This window comes from Chiloscyllium punctatum, chromosome 38 (assembly GCF_047496795.1).
Source record: "Chiloscyllium punctatum isolate Juve2018m chromosome 38, sChiPun1.3, whole genome shotgun sequence".
Classification (NCBI taxonomy): Eukaryota; Metazoa; Chordata; class Chondrichthyes; order Orectolobiformes; family Hemiscylliidae; genus Chiloscyllium; species Chiloscyllium punctatum.
Window position 1 is genome coordinate 16,141,021 of NC_092776.1, and position 24,008 is coordinate 16,165,028.

General features: G+C 47.6%; 1 protein-coding gene across 9 annotated transcripts in view; it reads right to left on the minus strand.

Moving 5' to 3' along the window:
- Positions 1-24,008, minus strand: part of LOC140463390 (gamma-glutamyl hydrolase-like) — a 55,612-nt gene that overhangs the window by 21,614 nt on the left and 9,990 nt on the right. The window contains exons 2-4 of one of the 9 annotated variants that reach the window (XM_072557263.1): positions 16,566-16,661; positions 3,864-3,999; positions 845-876 (exon numbers count right to left, since the gene is read on the minus strand). In XM_072557263.1, the coding sequence (XP_072413364.1) occupies positions 845-876; positions 3,864-3,880 (49 nt within the window). In that variant the 5' untranslated portion in view covers positions 3,881-3,999; positions 16,566-16,661. Of the gene's footprint in view, positions 1-844; positions 877-3,863; positions 4,000-4,739; positions 4,848-6,748; positions 7,478-11,532; positions 11,704-12,141; positions 12,220-16,565; positions 16,662-24,008 lie in introns of those variants that run through there. The other 8 variants (XM_072557267.1, XM_072557269.1, XM_072557264.1 and 5 more) reach the window with 8 other exon arrangements.

Consider the following 24,008-nt stretch of genomic DNA (forward strand, 5'->3'; position numbering starts at 1 on the left):
ATAGTTTATCCACAACACTGCACTCCTCTAATCCTGGGCTCCTCTGCATTTCCAGTTTGGATCATGACACCATTGGTGGCTGTGCCTTTAGTTGCTTAGGCCTCAGGGTCTGGATATCCTTTCCTACACCTCTCCCCCTCACACTTCTCCTGAAAGGTTCTCTTTAAAAGATTAGATTACTTACAGTGTGGAAACAGGCCCTTCGACCCAACAAGTCCACACCACCCCGCCGAAGCGCAACCCACCCATACCCCTACATCTACCCCTTACCTAATACTACGGGCAATTTAGCATGGCCAATTCACCTGACCTGCACATCTTTGGAGTGTGGGAGGAAACCAGAGCACCCGGAGGAAACCCACGCAGACACTGGGAGAATGTGCAAACTCCACACAGAGAGTTGCCGTGGCGGGAATTGAACCCGGGTCTCTGGCGCTGTGAGGCAGCAGTGCTAACCACTGTGCCACCGTGCCACCTAAAACTAATCTCTTTCACTATGTTTTGGTTATCTGACCTAATATCTCCTTATGTTGCCATCGTCATATTGTGTTTTATAACTGCTGCTGTGCAGCACATTGAGGCATTTCTTTACATTAAAGGTTCTATAGAAACATTAACTGTCGTTGTATTGGTGCATCTCTCTGTGTTAGCCTCAACCATCACATTCTGTCCCACTAGCTGTCTTTTTCTATTGATTTATCTCATTCTCCATGTCTCTCAACTGTTCTCTCTCCCCCTCTCCCTGGCTGGGTGATGAGGAGGCCCTCAGTGGAATCTGTTACTTCAGGTCACCCAATACCTGCAGCAGCCTGTTCCTCAGCAAGAAGATATTGGGATCACTCACCGATCACTGGTCTGTCATTCAGAGCTTCAGTCCTGGGAAATTAAAGAGAAGAGACTGATTTTCCTCATGACACAGAGCTGTAGAGCATGGAAACAGATCTTTTGGTCCAACACATCCATGCCCACCACATATCCTAAATAAAACTCGTCCCATTTGCTAACATTTGGCCCATATCCCTCTAAATCTTTCCTATTCATATATCCATCCAGGTGCCTTTTAAATATTATAATTGTACCAGCCTCCACCACTTCTCTGATGGCTCATTCCATACACACACCACCCTTTGCATGAAAAGGTTGCCAATTAGGTCCCTTTTAAATCTTGCCCCTCTCACCTTAAACCTATGCCATCTAGTTTTGGAGTCCCCTAACCCAGGAAAAGACCTTGACAATTCACTCTATCTATGTCCCTCATAATTTTACAAACCTCGATAAGGTCACCCCTCAGCCTCTGACACTCCAGGGGAAATAGCCCCCAGTGTATTCAGCCTCTCCCTATAGCTCAAAGCCCACAGTTGTCTGACCGCTCCTGTCACTTACTGAAATACCATCCATTCGATGCTCAGGTTCCATTGGCATGTTCCCAAGACTGTATGAGAATTCCACCAGCCCCTATTCATTCCGGAATGTCCTGAATAATCCAGCTTCAAACCTACACACTCAACCACAGCATTTAGAAACCTGCCAAGTGACAATTTTCTCATTCATTCATGGATTGTGGTGTATGTATTGCCCACACCTGGTGACTGCTGAGTAAGTGCTGCCTGATAGCAGAGTTGATGGAATATTCCATCACTTTGTTGATGAGACTGATAGGACAATAATTGGCTGGGTTGGCTTTGTCCTGCTGTTTGTGTACAGGGTATATCTGGGCAATTTTCCACATTGTTGGGTACGTGCCAGTGTTGTAACTGTAATGGACCAAATTGGCTAGGGGTGCAACTGGTTCTGGATTACCAATCTTCAGTATGATTGCTAGACTATTGTCAGGGCACATTGCATTTGCAATATCCAGTGCCTTTAGCTGTTTGTTTGATAGTATGTGGAGTGAATCAAGTTGGCTGAACACTGGTGTCTATGATGCTGGAGACATCTGGGAGAGGCTGAGATATACCACCCATTGGGGTGGCATGGTGGCTCAGTGATTAGCACTGCTGTCTCACAGTGCTAGGGACCCAGGTTTGATCCCAGCCTCGGGCAACTGTGTGGAGTTAGCACGTTCTTCCTGTATTTGCGTGTCGTTTCCTCTGGGTGCTCTGGCTTACTCTCACATTCCAAAGATGTGTAAGTTAGGTGAATTGGCCATGCTAAATTGCCTGCAGCATTCGGTGATGTGCAGGCGAGTCAGGGTAAATGTAGAGTAATAGGGTCTGGGAGGGATTACTCTTCGGAGGATAAGTATGGATTTGTTGGGACAAAAGGCCAGTTTCCACCCTGTGAGGATTCTATCCTACTCCGTAAATTGTGAATGTTTCAGTCTTGTCTTTTACAATGACATGCTGGGCTTCTCCATCATCGAGAACAGGGATTTAATTTGTGTTTGAACAAATGACATAATAAGGGACATTAATCACCTCAAGGACTGAACTGTCTTTTTTATGACAGTTAAGGTTTGTTTCTGCTGATGTTCAAAATCCCACTAAGTGGGCTAAAATTTAATATTTTGAATATTAGTCAAATAAATCTGTTTTGGTGATAATTGATGGTTGAGTGGGGAGAGTATGCCAGGCCATGCGGTTACAGATTGTACTGGAGTACAATTCTGCTGCTGCTGTTGGCCCACAGCATCTCATGGATGCCCAGTCTTGAGCTGCTAGACCTGTTCCATTTAGCACAGTGATCGTGCCACACAACACAATGGAGGTTATTCTCAATGTGAAAGCAGGACTTTGTCTCCACAAGGGCTGTGCAGTGGTCGCTCTTACCAATACTGTTACGCACAGATGCATCTGCAGCCAGCAGATTGTTAAAGGATGAGATGAAGTAAGTTTTTCTCTCTTTTGCTGGTTACGACACCAACTGCCGTAGACCCAGTCTAACAGGAATGTCCATTAGGACCCGACCAGCTTGGTCAGTACCACTGCCACTGAGTCACTCTTGGTGCTGGACAATGAAACTCACCCAAAGTACATGTCCTGCCCTGCCCGTCTCAGTGCTTCGTCCATGTGCTATTCAAGGACTTGAGTAAACTAGGTGAGTTTTTACAGCAACCAAACAGCGATTTCATTATCAGTCTGGCTTTTTCATAAGTTAATTGAATTAAAATGGACATTTGCTCCAACCCTCACTTTCTTCCCCCATTTAAAACCCAATCCCCAATATAACCTCCCATGACCCAGGCCCAGCCCCACCCTTCCCAACAACAGACCAATCATATTCATCACTTTACATGAAAAAGACAAGAGATCAAACATCTCATCAGTTGCTGATCCAACCCCATGAAACAATGACCACTCACCATCACCTAAGGACCGTGCCAGCCCTGTGAGCACTCCCTGACTGTGACCAACCCCTGACCTTGGGAATACCCTCTGACCCTCACTCATCCTGAATCCAACCCAACACTCTCTGAAGGGCTCTCCTTCTTTCCCTACTCGTACACCATATTAATGTTCGAACAACAAGAAATTGAGCCAACCTTAAAACATGCTCAGCACTTTTCCACAACATAAGCGTCTAGTTAGCTCCCAGTCTGTATGAGATCCCAGTCTACTTGAGATCCCAGGTCTACCCGCGATCCCAGGTCTACCCACGATCCCAGGTCTACCCGCGATCCCAGGTCTACCTGAGCTCTAAAACACTCCAGCTTTAATCTGAGAAACTCAGGTAGTTTATTTGCAGTTATTACATTCAGTACAAACTCACCGCCAGTGTCTAGGATTGTAAACAAAGACAGAAACACTGCAGCTATCACACAGACAATATAAACCACCATACCCCGCCAGTGACAACCCCCCCTACCCCCGTCACCCACCACCCCTTATCCAGAAAAAGCTCCAATGTTACACCAAAGCACTCACTTGCTCAGTCCATTCATGGTTATTTCTTAGCGGGTGAGGGAGCTCCTTCACACGGATCAGGAATTGAATGGTTCTTGGAGACAGGAAGCTCTATATATTGGCTGCAATTGATGGGAGTTCCTTGTTAAGTCACAGCCTGCGAAATCATAGAGCAAATCTCTTAACTCTTTCTTCACCTAAGAAATTTTGAGTTCATTCTGCATGCTACTTTAAGTTGCTCAGTTTGCTCAGTGTCTAACAGACAAGGCCAAAATAACAATGTAAGAAATAAGAGCAGGAATAGGCCATTTGGCCCCTCGAGCCTCCTCTACCACTGAATAGAATCATGGCTGATCTGATTATTGCTTCAACTCCACATTCCTAGTCTTCAATAACTTATGGCTCCCTTGTAGGTGAAAATGTGTCTAACCCAGCCTTAAATGTTTGCAGCAGGGAGAATTCTAACCATTAACAAGCCCCTCAGAGAACAAATCCCTCCTCACCTCCATCTGAAATGGGAGCCTCCTTATTTTGAAACCACGACCCTCGTTCTAGATTCTCCCCTGAGGGAGGAATATAGTCCTGCTTATGGAAATCAAGTGTGAACATGGAGTCAACTTCACTTATAGATTCCCCAACTGACTGAAAGGAGAGATGCAACAAAACATTTGTTGAAATTTGTTAACAATTTAGAAAATGACAGGAACAGTATGGCACAGAATGAGAGTGTTCTGCCCCTTGTGTCTGTGCTGGTTTCTCATTAGAGCTGTTCTGCCAATTGCACTCCCCCAACTGTTGTTCCACTTAGCCCTCCAAACCTTTCATTTTCGAGTTACTATTGAACCTGCTTCCACTGCTCTTGCAGTTTATTCCAGGCCAACAGAACATGCTGCATACAAACAAAATTCTCACATCCTCGACCCAGTTGTTTTGCAAATTCTGTACAATTCATGCTGTTCTCCACTGAACACTTTCAGGAAGTCTTGTGGAAGCAGACGTGGAAAGGAAGCATATCTTGCGGTAGCTTCCACTGACTATTTCTGTGGTGTAGCAACTGTAACCGACTTTATGCTGCAACACTACTTTCCTGCTCTAACTCTAGACGCCAACCAATAACACCACTGATAAGCTGTGCCTTTCAGACCCCCGCTGACCCCCTCACTCCTGCTATAGCCCTTTGCAAACCCTCCACCTGGGAACCCCCCCCCCCCCTCCCCAGGGCTGGCAAGGGTGTGGGGTGGGGAGAGTAGCGGCGGTTATTAAATAAATAAGGGGTCATCAACATTGATGATAAAACAGAAAGTTGCTAATACTGGAAATTATTAACTGGAAAACAAAAAAAAAATGCTAGTAATACTTATCTGTGAGAGAGAAACAATCTTTCACTTTGATGGCATTTCCTGGTTTGTGTTTCAGCTGTTTCCCTGAATCATTTACTAATTTAGATTGCTCCTGTTTCTGGAAATAACACTGTGCCATTTCTGACTAACTCGGCTATGATTTCATCTTGTCAACATTTGTCCTCAATAGAGAAATGTGGCATTCGAATTAACGACACAGGAATGTTTGGAATGAAATTAAGGTTTGATTCACTCACATGAATCAACAATGATTCATATGCCTTCCCATTTATCAGGCAATCCCCTTTGTGGAATTCTATTGTGGGATTCAGACAAGTTCTGAAGTCTGGATTAGGGGCAGCAATAGGGTAAAAAACTGGCATTGGAGTACAGGTGTCAGTGAGTAGTGGGCTAGCCAATCCTGACGTCATCTTGGGGGACCAATATTTTCACAGATAGAGTCAGGGCCTCACAGATACTCCAGATGAGGCCCTGACATGCGATTAGCCTTTTTGATTCTTTTGTGTATCTGGTTTTGAATATTGCACCAAATTTTGATTCATATTATAAAGTCACACAGGAAAGGAAAACAGGGGCCAAGTGAACCTTATCCCACTCCTCCCATAACAACCTAAACATCCTGCTCCCCCGAACGTCCCATTCTCCCCAAAACATCCTATTCTCCAGATCCCCAAATGTCTCTTTCCATCCAAAACTTTCGAAACACCCTGTTCCCCACTAAAACAGCCCTCCCATCAAATATCCCCCTCCTACCAGATGTACCCTTGGCCCCTGAATTGGAGGCTTCACTGGAATGAAATTATTACTTCACTCGTCCTGCTCTGCTCAGCAGCAGACATCTACCACTCATCCTGACTCAGGAGCTGGCCAGGGCACACATCATCTCCAGGAGGACACAAGGATTATTTCTGGAACATTGAAACTCACGTGACTTCCAGAGAGAGAAAAACCTCCTGATGTCCCACACAGAAAACTGCCTACTCAGAGAACACCACCGGCTAACAGCTGACTCGCACTGACACAGAACCTCAGCAGAAACTCAGACACTCGCGTGAAATCTGGGAGCCCTCCCTTTACAAACTGACAATAGTCCCAACTCTTCTGACTGAGCCGAGTGGTGAAGTGCCAGTGGGTCAGCCCCCAGGACCGGCTGGAGGAGAAGATGTGACCTCTCAGTCTGCAAGTGCAAGACAAATTGTGACTGTGACCATCCAACTCAGACCATCGCCCACACAGTCTGACTTATGGCCCAGAGAACCCCATTCACACTGGGTCGCCTTAAATTACTAAATCGGTTGTTAATCTTCACAGCCATACCAATCCAAATCAGACTTTTAAAACTTCCATGTTTGCTCGAAATCTCAGCAGCCTTCTGACCTGTCAGATTCTCCAAAACGCGACCTTTCAGTGAACTTGCCTGTTCAAATTCACTGAAAGAGCTTTCCAAAGAATTGTACACACCCCTGGCTTGCTCCTCAGTGTTTTATTTTCCTAGTGGTTATTAATTTCCCCGTTTATAATCAATGTTGCAACTGCTTCCATCACCTCATCAGGCACTGATCCTACATTCAAACTTGTATCTGAGAGTTGAACTCAGACGCCAGGATTGGTCTGCACCATTGTCCTGTATTTTTGAAAGCTTTCTGAATGTGGATGATGTTGCTGCTGTAGTGGGAGGTGCTGCAGTAGATGGCCAGTCCAGTGGCTGGACACCAACCTATGGCTGTGTTCTGGGAGGTGCCTGGTTTCTGGAATGCTAGTACAACATTACCCCACCCCACAGCAACGTAGTGAGTGGTTAATCTTCTATCACACCGTCTCGAATGACAATCATCTTGAGGGAAAGCCTTTTTAACTCAACACAAATATATTGGCCGTCTGCAGTAGGCGTTTCTCTTGGTCGAGACACACTCAATCCAAGTGGCAACTGCCAATATCAAAAGTCCCATGGCCACTGCTTCGCAGAAATGCAGGGAAGTCGTCCACAATGTCCTGGCCAATAATTGTCCCTCGATCAACATCACAAAAAGCAGCTTCTCTGGTCATTAACCGCATTGCTGTTTGTTGGATCTTGCTGTGCATACATTGTCCATCACGTTGCAGAGATGAAAGCAATGACTGCACCGCCCAAGCGGTTCATTAGCCATGAAGGCACTTGCAGCCGGCGCTAGATAAATGATTCTGGAGCAAGTGATTGGAAGCGAAAGAGCGAGACGCAGCAGCAGGGAGACCTCGAGGAGACCAACAATCTGGAAACCACCCCGTTCGCTCTGACTCATCGAGCGAGTTCTTCCGAGCTGCGTCAATGCTGGGGTCAGGTTGACAGTGGAATTTATGAGGCGCCGTGACTCGACTCGATCCTTGCAGCTCTCTGCAAGCCGCGCAGTGCAAACACTGGCGAAACCCTGACTGCGTCTGCAGACAGCCAAGAAAGCCACGGTGTGTTAGCCGAGCTCCCCACCCACCCGGGGAGCTCATTGTCACTTTGTCACTGCTGTTGCTGGAAACATGGTTAGAGACTCAAAAAAACTGCAGATGCTGGAATCCAAAGTAGACAGGCAGGAGGCTGGAAGACCACAGCAAGCCAGGCAGCATCAGGAGGGGGAGAAGTCGACATATTGGGTGTGACCCTTCTTCAGAACTGGGGGGTTGGGTGTGGGGAGGCTGCACGTAAAGGGGATGGCAGGGTGGTGGAGTGGGGGTTGGTGAAGGCAGGTAGAGGACTTTCCTCATTCCTGAAGAAGGGCTCAGGCCCGACACGTCGATCCTCCTGCTCCTTGGATGCTGCCTGTCCTGCTGTGCTTTTCCAGCATCACATTTTCAGCTCTGATCTCCAGCATCTGCAGTCCTCACTTTCTCCTGGGTTAGAGGGCACTGTCTGGTTGATCAATGGGGGGAAGGAATCCGGCTGGGTGGCGGGGAGCAGTGGGATGGAGGGATAGGGGCTGGGAAAGGGTACGATGAAGGAGGTTGTTTGAAATTGGAGAACTCAGTGTCGCGTCCTCAGGACTGTAGGGTGCCCAGGTGGAAGATAAGGTGTTGTTGCTCCAGTAGGTGTTGTGCTTTATGGGGCAGACAGCACAGAGATGCAGACACAGTAAACACCACAACATTCCCTTGGAGAACATGCAGACTGGCGTTTCCCCCCGAGTTCCTAGCCAACATAATTTGAGGAGAAGCATTGTTCACTCAGAAGGTAGTGGAAGGTCTGGAAAGCATTGTCTGGGAGCGTATAGGAAGTGAGAAACCTTACAATGTTTTAAAAATTATTTGGGTGAGCTCTTGAAGTATCATAACATTCAATGCCATGAGTTCAGTGTGGGAGATTAGGACCAGTATTTGTTGTAGTACAGACCTGATGGGCTGAAGGGCCTCTTCTATACCACATGATTCTATGTACTGCTGAGGCAGTGATAGAAGATGGGGGGGTGGTCAGTATTGAGTTTAGATCTGGCTGCTGCACTTCAGGGTGGAGACAGTAACCCTGCTGAAGGCAGCTGATTGTCTGGGACTGTAGAAAGCTGTAAGGCCCCATATAGAAAGATGAGGCAACATTCCTTGTGTTTCTGCAGGTCTCAATGAAAACAGTGTCAGAGGCCGAGAATGGAGGCTGGGAGAGGGGGGGGCTCGAGAGTTACCACGGCAATCAGAAGCTCAGGGTTCTGCTCAGACAGTGGCCAGGGCTGCTCCATGGAGTGGAACGTACAGAAGTCCACATTGTGAACCACACATACAGTTCGCTTAATCGGAACCAACCACAGGTTAAACACCTACAGGGTGCCTTTGGGGCCTTGCATGGTGACAGGGGAGGAGGTGGAAGGAGTTGTTTGAGTAGAAAAGAGTCAGGGAAAGGAAGGAGGGGTTTATTAGGGAGACAGTGGAATGGGATGTCACCGAGGGAACATTCACTCTGGAATGCTGCAAGGTGAGGACAGGAGATAACACGGACAACATTCTCCAGCACTGCTTCCCCTGGATATGAAAACATAGGGATCAACTAAGGGGTTTAAGATGTTAAAATGGTTAAAAAGGGCCATCCTGTACATGAGTCTCAAGGGGCTGAATGGCCTCCTCCTGTTCCCATGTAACAGACTCGAAGGGTTGAATGGCCTTCTCCTCTTCCTGTGTGACAGACTCAAGGGGCTGAATGGCCTTCTCCTGTTCCTGTGTAACAGACTCAAGGGGCTGAATGGCCTTCTCCTGTTCCTGTGTAACAGACTCGAGGGGCTGAATGGCTTCCTCATGTTCCTGTGTAACAGACTAGAGGGGCTGAATGGCTTCCTCATGTTCCTGTGTGACAAGCTCGAGGGGCTGAATGACCTCCTCATGTTGCTGTGTATCAGATTTCAGAGGCCGAATGACCTCCCCCTGTTCGTGTGGAACAGACTCAAGGGGCTGAATAGCCTCCTCCTGTTGCTGTGTAACGAGCTCCAGATATGAATAGTGGGGAATTGCCCCAGACAGGATGAATCATCGACTGCACAACCTGTGCTAATTCGGGACATTCCAGTTTGGTTTTTCTGCCCTTTGTCACAGCACCTACCCGCCCCGTGCAGCAGCTCAATGGCCTGAAGGGAAATGCAGGGATTCTCGTCATGGTGATATCTCTCAACAACAAAGAACTTATCATAACATCTTCATCACAATGAAATATTGCCAGGCACTGCACAGGACCACTGTACAAAACAAACCTCACTCTGAGCAATGGAAGGTCACGTCACCCAGGGCTTGGTAAAAGACTTAAAGGAATGCCTCAAGAGGAAGGTGAATTGGAGAGAAGGTGAGCTGAAGGGAGGGAATTTCAGAGCTTGGTTCTCTGGCATCTGAAAGCACATTCACTGATGCAGCAATTAAAGCAGGCAACGAACAAAGGGGGCATAATTATAGGAGGGCAAATACCTCAGAGGGTGTGGGGTTGGAGGAGCGTAAAGAAATAGGGAGGGGTGAAGTTGTGAGGAATTTTAAAAAGAAGGTTGGGAATTTTTAAATTAAGACGTTGCCTCAGCAGGACTCCGAGGAGGGGGTGAGAGGAGAATGGGTCTTGCTGTGACTTCACACAAAGGCGGCCGAGTTTTGGATGTCCTTGAGTTTAGATTGTCGAGTGCAGTGAACCAACCGGGGGTGAGTAGGACCAGTTAAGTTCAGAAGTTAAATAAAATGCGGATGAGAATATAGGGCAATTTCATATACAGCTGTGGAAATAGATGGTCATAGTCATAGGAGCAGCACAGTGGCTCAGTAGTTAGCACTGCCACCTCACAGTCCCAGAGAGCCGGGTTCAATTCTTGCCTTGGGCGGCTGTCTGTGTGGAGTTTGCATATTCTTCCTGTGTCTGCGTGGGTTTCCTCCGGGTGCTCCGGTTTCCTTCTACAATCCAAAGATTGTGCAGGCCAGGTGAATTGGCCATGCTAAATTGCCTATAGTGTTAGGGACATTAGTCAGGGGTAAATATAGGGTAGAGGAATGGGTCTGGGTGGAAGTGAGGTCTGTCAATGAGAGTCGAGAGTGTGTTGCTGGAAAAAACACAGCATCTGAGGAGCAGGAGAATCGATGTTTCGGGCTGGAGCCCTTCACCAGGAAAGACCCTTCATCAGGGTCTGGGTGGGTTACTCTTTGGAAGGTCAGTGTAGACTTGTTGGGCTGAAGGGTCTGTTTCCATACTGTAGGGAATCTAATCTTATAGGACAAATATGAGGTTCCTCTTGACGCCAAGATTGTGAACAGACTGGTTTAATCTCAGACTGGTATCAGGAAGAGGGATGGAGTTGGTAGCTAGGGGCAAGGGGACAGAAAACAATGGCTTCAGTTTTATATATTTGAAGGAAATTTCTGCTCATCCAGTACTAGATCAGAAATCTATCTCGTTGGGCTCTGGGTACTAACTGTAGATGGCCTGTGAGCAAGGTAAATCATTGTCACCGATCCTCTTCCTGTGCTGAGTCGAAGGCCTGTCTAATTACCAGTGGGAAAGGAGATACCACATAAGAAGGGGGTCTGGCCTTACATAAGAATGTGTAGTTTATTGTCTGATAGCAATAGGTACAAATAACTTTAACTAGTTAATAGTTGATTATAACCAATTGGAGCCAGAGGTGACTTATCTGTTTCCATCTGGGACTCAGGTCAACACAATTCTCCACCCAAAGATGGTCTGATATCATCAGATTGGGTGGAGCTAATGCAGCTTCAATATTAACTCTTCCAGAACCAATGCCTCATACAACACCATCTGGGTGAGCAGTCTGGAGAGGTCATTCTCGGGTGAAACTGGTCATCATCAGTGTACAGGTACATGTGAAAACTAACACCATATTTAAGGATAATCTCACCGGGAGGAGATGGAGATTAAACAACAGGAGGGGCTCAGATAGATGCAGGGGTAACAGTGTGGGTGAATCTCAGACTACGATTAGGTAGATAGGGTCACCATGTCAATACTGGTGAGTTTCCCAGTCCGTGCTGGCATTTGAAACAAACACAAAGATTTCTGGAGAAATTCAACAGGTCTGAAAGTATCTGTGGAAAGAGAAACAGAGTTAAAATACCAAATCTGGCATGACTCCTCTTCAGAATGTTGCTATTTCTCAGCCTCTGTCACTGTCCCTCAGTTGCTGATTAGTGTGTCTCAATCCAATGTCATATTCAGTTTCACATAGTTTCTTACAACTTTGCAAGTTTTTAAAATTGCGCAGTTGAATGCATCCAAATGTCGGAAGCGATTTCATTCAGGAACCAGTCACAGTTTCAAAGAGTGCAGATGAGTCGGTTGGGTGAGTAACTGAGGGTTTAACTGAGAGAGCCAGAGGAGACAATCCCTTTCAAATGTAGGAACAAATTGGTGTAGATAGAGTCATAGAGATGTACAGCATGAAAACAGACCCTTCGATTCAACTTGCCCATGTCAACCAGATATCCTAAATAAATCTAATCCTGCTTACCAGCTTTTGACCCGTATCCAATGAGTTTCCTCCGGGTGCTCCGGTTTCCTCCCACAATTCAAAGATGTGCAGATCAGGTGAATTGGCCGTGCTAAATTCCCCATAGTGTTAGGTGCATTCGGTAAAAACAAGGACTGCAGATGCTGGAAACCAGAGTCTACATTAGAGTGGTGCTGGAAAAGCACAGCAGGTCAGGCAGCATCCGAGGAGCAGGAAAATCGATATTTCGGGCAAAAGCCCTTCATCAGGAATAGAGGCAGGGTACCTGCAGAGTGGAGAGATAAATGAGAGGGGGGTGGGGGTGGGGAGAAAGTAGCATAGAGTACAATAGGCAAATGGGGGTGGGGATGGAGGTGATAGGTCAGAGAGGAAGGTGGGGGGAGGTAGCAAAGAGTACAATGGGTGAATGGGGCTGGGGATGAAGGTAATAGGTCAGAAAGGAGGGTGGAGTGGATAGGTGGAAAGGAAGATAGGCAGGTGGGACAGGTCATGGGGACAGTGCTGAGCTGGAAGGTTGGAGGTGCGGTGAGGTGGGGGAAGGGGAAATGAGGAAACTGGTGAAGTCCACATTGATGCCTTGGGGTTGAAGTATTCCGAGGCAGAAGATGAGGCGTTCTTCCTCCAGGCATTGGGTGGTGAGGGAGCGGCAGTGAAGGAGGCCTAGGACTTCCATGTCCTCAGCAGAGTGGGAGGGGGAGTTGAAATGTTGGGCCACAGGGCGGTTTGGTTGATTGGTGCGGGTGTCTCGGAGATGTTCCCTAATGCGCTCTGCTAGGAGGCGTCCGGTCTCCCCAGTGTAGACGAGACTGCATCGGGAGCAACGGATACAATAAGTGATATTAGTGGATGTGAAGGTAAAACTTTGATGGATGTGCAAGGCTCCTTTGGGGCCTTGGATTGAGGAAGGAGGAGGTGTGGGCGCAGGTTTTGCAATTCCTGCGATGGCAGGGGAAGGTGCCAGGAATGGAGGGTGGGTTGTTGGGGGTGTGGACCTGACCAGGTAGTCATGGAGGGAATGGTCTTTGCGGAAAGGGCTGGGGAGAGAAATATATCCCTGGTGGTGGGGTCTGTTTGGAGGTGGTGGAAACTTCGTCGGATGATGTGGTTTTGCGAAGGTTGGTATGGGGGAAGGTGAGCACTGGGGGGGTTCTGCTCTTGTTACAGTTGGAGGGGTGGGGTTTGAGGGCGGAGGTGTGGATGTGGACAAGATGCATTGGAGGGCATCTTTAACCACATGGAAAGGGGAATTGCAGTCTCTAAAGAAGGGGGCCATCTGGTGTGGTCTGTGGTGGAAGTGGTCCTCCTGGGAGCACATATGGCGGAGGCAGAGGAATTGGGAATACGGGATGGCATTTTTGCAGGAAATAGGGTGGTAAGAGGTGTAATCCAGGTAGCTGTGGGAGTGGGTGAGTTTGTAATAAAATGTCAGTGTCAAGTTGGTCATCATTAATGGAGATAGAGAGGTCCAGGCAGGGGAGGGAGGTGTCAGAGATGGTCTAGGTGAATTTAAGGTCAGGGTGGAATGTGTTGGTGAAGTTGATGAATTGCTGAACCTCCTCGCGGGAGCACGAGGTGGCGCCAATGCAGTCATCAATGTAGCGGAGGAAGAGGCGGGGAGTGGTGCCGGTGTAACTACGGAAGATGGACTGTTCTACATAGCCAACAAAGAGATAGGCATAGCTGGGGCCCATACGGGTGCCCATGGCTGCCCCTTTAATCTGGAGGAAGTGGGAGGATTCGAAGGAGAAATTGTTAAGGGTGAGGACCAGTTCAGCCAAACGAATGAGAGTGTTGGTGGAAGGGTACTGTTCGGGATGTCGGGAGAGGAAGAAACAGAGGGCTTGGAGGCCCTGGTCATGGCGGATGGAGGTGTAGAGTGATTGGATATCCATGGTGAAGATGAGGCATTGGGGGCCGGGGAAACGGAAGAATTGGAGGAGGTGCAGGGTGTGGGTGGTTTCTTGAACGTATGTGGGGAGTTCCTGGACTATGGGGATAGGACAGTGTCGAGGTGGGTAGAGATGAGTTCAGTGGGGCAGGAGCATGCTGAGACAATGGGTCAGCCAGGGTGGTCAGGCTTGTGGATCTTGGGAAGGAGGTAGAATCGGGCGGTGCGGGGTTCCCGGACTATGAGGTTGGAAGCTGTGGGTGGGAGATCTCCTGAGGTGATGAGGTTCTGTATGGTCTATCATCTCCCAGACCATACAGGTAGCAGGACAATTGCAAAACCTGTGCCCACACCTCCTCCCTCACCTCCATCCAAGGCCCCAAAGGAGCATTCCACATCCATCAAAGTTTTAACTACACATCCACCAATATCATTTATTGTATCCATTGCTTCCAATGCGGTCTCCTCTACATTGGGAAGACTGGACGTCTCCTAGCAGAGCGCTTTAAGGAACATCTCTGGGACACCCGCACCAATCAACCACACCGCCCTGTGGCCCAACATTTCAACTCCCCCTCCTAATCTGCCGAGGACATGCAGGTCCTGGGTGTCCTCCACTGCCGCTCCCTCACCACCCGACGCCTAGAGGAAGAATGCCTCATCTTCCACCTCGGAATACTTCAACTCCAGGGCATCAATGTGGACTTCACCAGTTTCCTCATTTCCCCTTCCTCCACCTCACCCCACCTCCAACCTACCAGCTCAGCACCGTTCCCATGACCTGTCCTACCTGCCTTTCTTCCTTTCCACTTATCCACTCCTCTCTGACCTATTACCTTCATCCCCAACTCCATTCACCCAGTGTACTCTTTGCTACCTTCCCCCACCTTCCTCTCTGACCTATCGCCTCCATCCCCACCCCCATTCTCCTATTGTACTCTATGCTACTTTCTCCCCACCCCCACCCTCCTCTCATTTATCTCTCCACCCTGTGAGGCACCCTGCCTCTATTCCTGATGAAGGGCTTTTGCCCGAAACATCGATTTTCCTGCTCCTCGGATGCTGCCTGACCTGCTGATAGGTACATTAGTCAGGGGTAAATGGAGGGAAATGGGTCTGGGTGGGTTACTTTATGGAGGTTCAGTGTGGACTTGTTGGGCCAAATGACCTGTTTCCATACTGTAGGAAATCTAATCTAATCTAATCAAACGCTTCCTATTCATATACCATCCAAATGCCTTTTAAATGATGTAATTGTAGCAGCCTCCACCACTTCCTCTGGTAGCTCATTCCATACATGCACCACTCTCTGTTTGAAAAAATTGCCTATTAGGTCCCTTTTAAATCTGTCCCCTCTCATTTAAACCTATGCCCTCCAGTTTTGGACTCTCCCACCCTGGGGAAAAGACCTTGTCTATTTACCCTATCCATACCCCTCGTGATTTTATAAATCTCTATAAGGTCACCCCTCAGTCTCCGACGCTCCAGGGAAAACAGCCCCAGTGTATTCAGCCTCTCGTATCTCAAACCTTCCAACCCTGGCAACATTCTTGTAAATCTTTTCTGAACCCTTTCAAGTTTCACAACATCCTTCCTATTTGAAGGGAAACCAGAATTGCACTCAATATTCCAAAAGTGGCCTAACCAATCTCCTGTACAGCCGCAACATGATCTCCCAAGTCCTATATTCAATGCACTGACCAATAAAGGAAAGCATACCAAACGCCTTCTTCACTATCCTACCAACCTGTGACTCCACTTTCAAGGAGCTATGAACTTGCAATCCAAGGTCTCTTTGTTCAGCAACACTCCCCAGGACCTTACCATTACATGTATAAGTCCTGTTCTGATTTGTCGTGCCAAAATGCAGCACCTCATATTTATCTAAATTAAACTCCATCTGCCATTTCTCAGCCCGTGGTTCCACCTGTTGTAATCTGAGGTAACCTTCTTCACTGTCCACTATACTTCCAATTTAGGTGCCATCTGCAAACTTACTAACCATACCTCCTATATTCACATTCAAAAGCAGTGCACCCAGCACCGATCCTTGTGGCACATCAGTCTGTAAAGCAACCCTTCACCACCACCCTCTGTCTTCAAGCCAGTTCTGTATCCAAATGGCTAGTTCTCCCTGAATTCCATGTAATCTAATCAGTTTACCAGGAGGAATTTTGTCCAATGCTTTACTTAAATCTATTGTTCTGCCCTCATCAATCCTCTTTGTTACTCCTTCGAAAATCTCAATCAAGTTAGTGAGAAATGATTTCCTACACAAAAAGCCATGTTGGCTATCCATAATCAGTCCTTACCTTTCCAAATACATGTAAATCCTGTCCCTCATGATTCCCTCCAATAACTTTCCTACCACCAATGTCATGTTCACCGGTCTGCAGTTCCCTTACCACCTTTCATAAATAATGCCATTACGTTAGCCAACCTCTTTCATATTTATCCGTGTCTTTGGATAAACAATCCAAAGAGTGGGATTTGTAATTGCACCACAGCAATTTAAGATCTTCAGTTCAGGAATTACCTGAGTTTGAAGCCGGTGTCAGTCTTGGTATCCATGAAGCAATCATTGACTGGGCCTGGTGAGCAGTGCAGGTGCAGCCATTGAAGAGATGTAAGGCTGAATTAGAAAGATTTTAGATTAACAAGGGGCTTGAAGGTTACAGTGGGGGGGGTGGGGGGTGGGGGGGGTGGGGGGTGGGGGGTGGGGGAGGCAGATAGGAAAGTAATGTTTTTAATCAGAATCAGATCAGCTACGAAATTACTGAATGGTATTGTATGATTTGAGGGGTTGAATGGTCTCCATCCACTTCTGGTTTGTATGTCCTTACTTCTTGACTCACTAATCCTGCCTAATGAAGGAAATCTACTGTTCTTTCCTCATCTGGCCTACATGTGAGCCCAGACCCACAGTGATGTTGACTTTTACCTGCCCTATGAAATGGCCAAGTTGGACACTCAAATTAAATCAGGCGGTTTAGATGCTGATTGGTCAACTTCAGGGGAAAGTAGGCTGGGAAATACACGCTATTTACATCTGCAACGTGACAATGAATATGTAAATAATCCATTGAGATGTTGATTCAAGTCACAGCACAAACAAGTGTAGAATACACAGGCATTTAACAGTCCTGGTGTTGGACAATGCTCACTGGGACAGGATCATTCACACTGCGATAGGATCACTCACACTATGGCTGGACCTCTCACTGGGACAGGATCACTCCCCACCACAGGATCACTCACATTGCCACAGAATCACACCCCCACCACAGGATCACTCACATTGCAATGGAATCACTCACACTGCCATAGGATCACTCACAGTGCCATAGGATCACTCACATTGCAATGGAATCACTCACACTGCCACAGGATCACTCACATTGCCACAGGATCACTCACACTGCCACAGGATCACTCACATTGCAATGGAATCACTCACACTGCCACAGGATCACTCACACTGCCACAGGATCGCTCACATTGCAATGGAATCACTCACACTGCCACAGGATCACTCACATTGCCACAGGATCACTCACACTGCCACAGGATCACTCACGTTGCAATGGAATCACTCACACTGCCACAGGATCACTCACACTGCCACAGGATCACTCACATTGCAATGGAATCACTCACATTGCCACAGGATCACTGCCACAGGATCACTCACACTGCCACAGGATCACTCACATTGCCATAGGATCACTCACACTGCCACAGGATCACTCACATTGCCACAGGATCACTCACACTGCCACAGGATCACTCACATTGCAATGGAATCACTCACACTGCCACAGGATCACTCACACTGCCACAGGATCGCTCACATTGCAATGGAATCACTCACACTGCCACAGGATCACTCACACTGCCACAGGATCACTCACACTGCCACAGGATCACTCACATTGCAATGGAATCACTCACACTGCCACGGAATCACTCACACTGCCACAGGATCTCTCACGTTGCAATGGAATCACTCACACTGCCACAGGTTCACTCACACTGCCACAGGATCACTCACATTGCAATGGAATCACTCACATTGCCACAGGATCACTCACACTGCCATAGGATCACTCACATTGCCACAGGATCACTCACACTGCCACAGGATCACTCACACTGCCATAGGATCACTCACATTGCCATAGGATCACTCACACTGCCACATGATCACTCACATTGCCACAGGATCACTCACACTGCCACAGGATCACTCACACTGCCACAGGATCACTCACATTGCAATGGAATCACTCACACTGCCACAGGATCACTCACACTGCCACAGGATCACTCACATTGCAATGGAATCACTCACACTGCCACAGGATCACTCACATTGCAATGGAATCACTCACACTGCCACAGGATCACTCACATTGCCATAGGATCACTCACATTGCCACAGGATCACTCACACTGTCACAGGATCACTCACATTGCCACCGGATCACTCACACTACCACAGGATCACTCACATTGCAATGGAATCACTCACACTGCCACAGGATCACTCACATTGCAATGGAATCACTCACACTGCCATAGGATCACTCACACTGCCACAGGATCACTCACATTGCCATAGGATCACTCACACTGCCACAGGATCACTCACATTGCAATGGAATCACTCACACTGCCACAGGATCACTCACACTGCCACAGGATCACTCACATTGCAATGGAATCACTCACACTGCCACAGGATCACTCACACTGCCATAGGATCACTCACATTGCCACAGGATCACTGTCACAGGATAACTCACATTGCCACAGGATCACTCACACTGTCACAGGATCACTCACGTTGCAATGGAATCACTCACACTGCCACAGGATCACTCACACTGCCACAGGATCACACACATTGCCACAGGATCACTGTCACAGGATCACTCACATTGCCACAGGATCACTCACACTGTCACAGGATCACTCACGTTGCAATGGAATCACTCACACTGCCACAGGATCACTCACATTGCCATAGGATCACTCACATTGCCACAGGATCACTCACACTGCCACAGGATCACTCACACTGCCACAGGATCACTCACACTGCCACAGGATCACTCACATTACAATGGAATCACTCACACTGCCACAGGATCACTCACATTGCAATGGAATCACTCACACTGCCACAGGATCACTCACATTGCCATAGGATCACTCACATTGCCACAGGATCACTCACACTGCCACAGGATCACTCACATTGCAATGGAATCACTCACACTGCCACAGGATCACTCACACTGCCACAGGATCACTCACATTGCAATGGAATCACTCACACCGCCACAGGATCACTCACAGTGCAATGGAATCACTCATACTGCCACAGGATCACTCACATTGCCACAGGATCACTCGCATTGCCACAGGATCACTCACACTGCCATAGGATCACTCACATTGCCACAGGATCACTGCCACAGGATCACTCACATTGCCACAGGATCACTCACACTGTCACAGGATCACTCACATTGCCACAGGATCACTGCCACAGGATCACTCACACTGCCACAGGATCACTGTCACAGGATCACTCACATTGCCACAGGATCACTCACACTGTCACAGGATCACTCACGTTGCAATGGAATCACTCACACTGCCACAGGATCACTCACACTGCCACAGGATCACTCACATTGCCACAGGATCACTGTCACAGGATCACTCACATTGCCACAGGATCACTCACACTGTCACAGGATCACTCACGTTGCAATGGAATCACTCACACTGCCACAGGATCACTCACATTGCCACAGGATCACTCACACTGCCACAGGATCACTCACATTGCAATGGAATCACTCACACTGCCACAGGATCACTCACATTGCCATAGGATCACTCACATTGCCACAGGATCACTCACATTGCCACAGGATCACTCACATTGCAATGGAATCACTCACACTGCCACAGGATCACTCACACTGACACAGGATCACTCACATTGAAATGGAATCACTCACACCGCCACAGGATCACTCACAGTGCAATGGAATCACTCACACTGCCACAGGATCACTCACACTGCCACAGGATCACTCACATTGCAATGGAATCACTCATACTGCCACAGGATCACTCACATTGCCACAGGATCACTCACATTGCCACAGGATCACTCACACTGCCATAGGATCACTCACATTGCCACAGGATCACTCACATTGCCACAGGATCACTGCCACAGGATCACTCACATTGCCACAGGATCACTCATACTGCCACAGGATCACTCACATTGCCACAGGATCACTGCCACAGGATCACTCACATTGCCACAGAATCACTCACACAGCCATAGGATCACTCACATTGCCACAGGATCATTGCCACAGGATCACTCACAGTGCCACAAGATCAATCACATTGCCACAGGATCACTGCCACAGGATCACTCACACTGCCATAGGATCACTCACATTGCCATAGGATCACTCACACTGCCACAGGATCACTCACACTGTCACAGGATCACTCACATTGCCACAGGATCACTGCCACAGGATCACTCACATTGCTACAGGATCACTCACACTGCCATAGGATCACTCACATTGCCACAGGATCACTGCCACAGGATCACTCACATTGCTACAGGATCACTCACACTGCCATAGGATCACTCACATTGCCACAGGATCACTCACATTGCCACAGGATCACTGCCACAGGATCACTCACATTGCCACAGGATCACTCATACTGCCACAGGATCACTCACATTGCCACAGGATCACTGCCACAGGATCACTCACATTGCCACAGGATCACTCACACAGCCATAGGATCACTCACATTGCCACAGGATCATTGCCACAGGATCACTCACAGTGCCACAAGATCAATCACATTGCCACAGGATCACTGCCACAGGATCACTCACACTGCCATAGGATCACTCACATTGCCACAGGATCACTCACACTGTCACAGGATCACTCACACTGCCATAGGATCACTGCCACAGGATCACTCACATTGCCACAGGATCACTCACACTGCCATAGGATCACTGCCACAGGATCACACACTGCCACAGGATCACTCACATTGCCACAGGATCACTCACACTGTCACAGGATCCCTCACATTGCCATAGGATCACTCACATTGCCATAGGATCACTCACATTGCAATGGAATCACTCACACTGCCATAGGATCACTCACACTGCCACAGGATCACTCACATTGCCATAGGATCACTCACATTGCAATGGAATCACTCACACTGCCATAGGATCACTCACACTGCCACAGGATCACTCACATTGCCATAGGATCACTCACATTGCAATGGAATCACTCACACTGCCACAGGATCACTCACACTGCCACAGGATCACTCACATTGCCATAGGATCACTCACACTGCCACAGGATCACTCACATTGCAATGGAATCACTCACACTGCCATAGGATCACTCACACTGCCACAGGATCACTCACATTGCCATAGGATCACTCACATTGCAATGGAATCACTCACACTGCCACAGGATCACTCACACTGCCACAGGATCACTCACATTGCCATAGGATCACTCACATTGCAATGGAATTACTCACACTGCCATAGGATCACTCACATTGCCACAGGATCACTCACACTGCGATGGGATCACTCACACTGTGACAGGATCACTCATTGCAACGGGTAAATTCTGTGTGATACTGTGACGGGATAATTCAAACTGATGGACAGCCATTTTCAACAATGTCCTATTGGTGCTGACAAAGTTATAAGGCTCTATATTTGGAAGTACAAGTTTTTGGAGCACCACTCCTTTGTCAGGTAGCAAGTGGGACAGGATCACAGGACACAGACTTTTTGCTAAAGATCAAAGTGTCATACAACTGATGCAATGTATCGAACAAACTTAGATTGCTGTTAAGTCTTTAATCACTTAGAATGGGGATGCAGGTTTTGATTGATTAATACGTTAATCCCAGATTTCTTTTCAAATCACACTCCTGAGATAATAAGGTTTTATCAGTATAAAGTCTGTCTGTATCCCAACCTTGAGTCAGATTGGTTTTATTTACAAAGTAGGAATTTGTAAAATATTACATGGACTGACTGCCTGCAGATTGTGTGCTTTTTGAACTAAATTGAATGTATCTGCAAATGCAAATTCGCCCATAGACTTGTGTGAGTGTGTGTCAGAGGGAGGGAGAGAGTATGTCTGTGTGGGACAGAGGGAGAGAGTGTCTGGGAGAGAGGGAGAGAGTTTGTGTGTCAGAGTGGCAGAGAGGGAGAGTATGTGTCTGTGTGTGTGTTGGAGAGAGGGAGAGTATGTGTGGGAGAGAGGGAGAGAGTGTCTGGGAGAGAGGGATAGAGTGTGTGAGTGTGTATCTGTGTGTGTGTGTCGGAGAGAGGGAGAGTATGTGTGGGAGAGAGGGAGAGAGTGTCTGGGAGAGAGGGAGAGAGTGTGTGAGTGTGTGTGTATGCTTGATAGAGTGTATGAACAAACGATCAAGGACATTCGGCCTCGGATCGTTGGGTGACCATCCTCGAAGGCAAACTTCAGCATACGCAACAACACAGAGTGGCCAAGCAGAGGTTGATAGCCAAGTCTGTTACCCATGAGGATGGCCTCAACTGGGACCTTGGGTTGATGTCACACTACAGGTGACCCACAGCACTATACACACACACACAAGCAGCCATGCACACACACTCTTCCACACAATCAAACTCACACAGACCCTCTTTCATACACATACTCTCTCACTCTCTCTCTCTCTCTCACACACACACACAAGTCAATGGGGCAAATTTGCATTTGCAGATTTGTCATAGAGTTGTACAGCACGAAAAGAGACCCTTCGGTCCAACTCGTCCATGCTGATCAGATATCCTAACCTAACCTATACATGTACCTATCCAGAAGCTTTTTAAATGCTGCAATTGTACCAGCCTCCACCACTTCCTCTGGCAGCTCATTCCATACATGCACCACCCTTTCTGTGAAAAATTTGCTCCTTAGATCCCTTTTATACTTTCCGCTCTCACCCTAACCCTATAGTTTTGATCTTTTACTATAAACTCTGTGTCCTATAATCCTGCCCCAGGAGCAGTCCTCTGAAAGCTTGTGGTTTCAAATAAACCTGTTGGACTATAACCTGGTGTCGTGTGATTTTTAACTTAATTCATAGAAGGCAGTGAACAGAGGAGGTAATTCACTATGTAAATGACTGACCTCATACATCATACCCACTGCAAATCTAAGAACAACTATAACTCTGCTGTCCCCTATGTAAACCTATCCAGATCCCATAGTATCATAACCATCAGATTTCCAGCATCCACAGCTTTGATTTATGTGTTTAATCCAGGTACATCCATCTTGAAGATGTTTCGCTCTTCACTCAAACAGGATTTCCATCTTAATCCTTTAGATGAGGATACATACTTGACTCAAAATGTTAACTCTGTTCCACAGATGGTGCCACACTTGCTGCATTTCTCAGATATTCTGTGTGTTTGTTTCTCCCTGACTCTCTACCTCACTGCCCTCCTTCAGGGCTATTCTTTAAACCCCAACCCCCACCTTTTTGACAAAGTCTTCAGTGACCTGATCTACTATCTCTTCATGAGACTCAGTATCATGCATTGTTTTATTATTGTTCCTGGGCAGCACTGTGAGAATGTTTAAGGTGCTATATAAATGTAGCCAGCGGTTAAACTGTTCATGCAGTTCCAAATGGAGTGCTACCGCCCTCCTCTGGCCCCATATCCCTGGTCCAGACGCCCTCACCTCAATAGCCATCTCTAATCCTACTTTCCCCAGCAAGCCAGGAAATCTGAATCTTCACTGGGAGTGAGCTGGCTGTTGTGGAGGGAGCAGCCCCCACTCCAACTGATCAGGTCCAGGGACCAATTCCTACTGATGCCCCATAATCT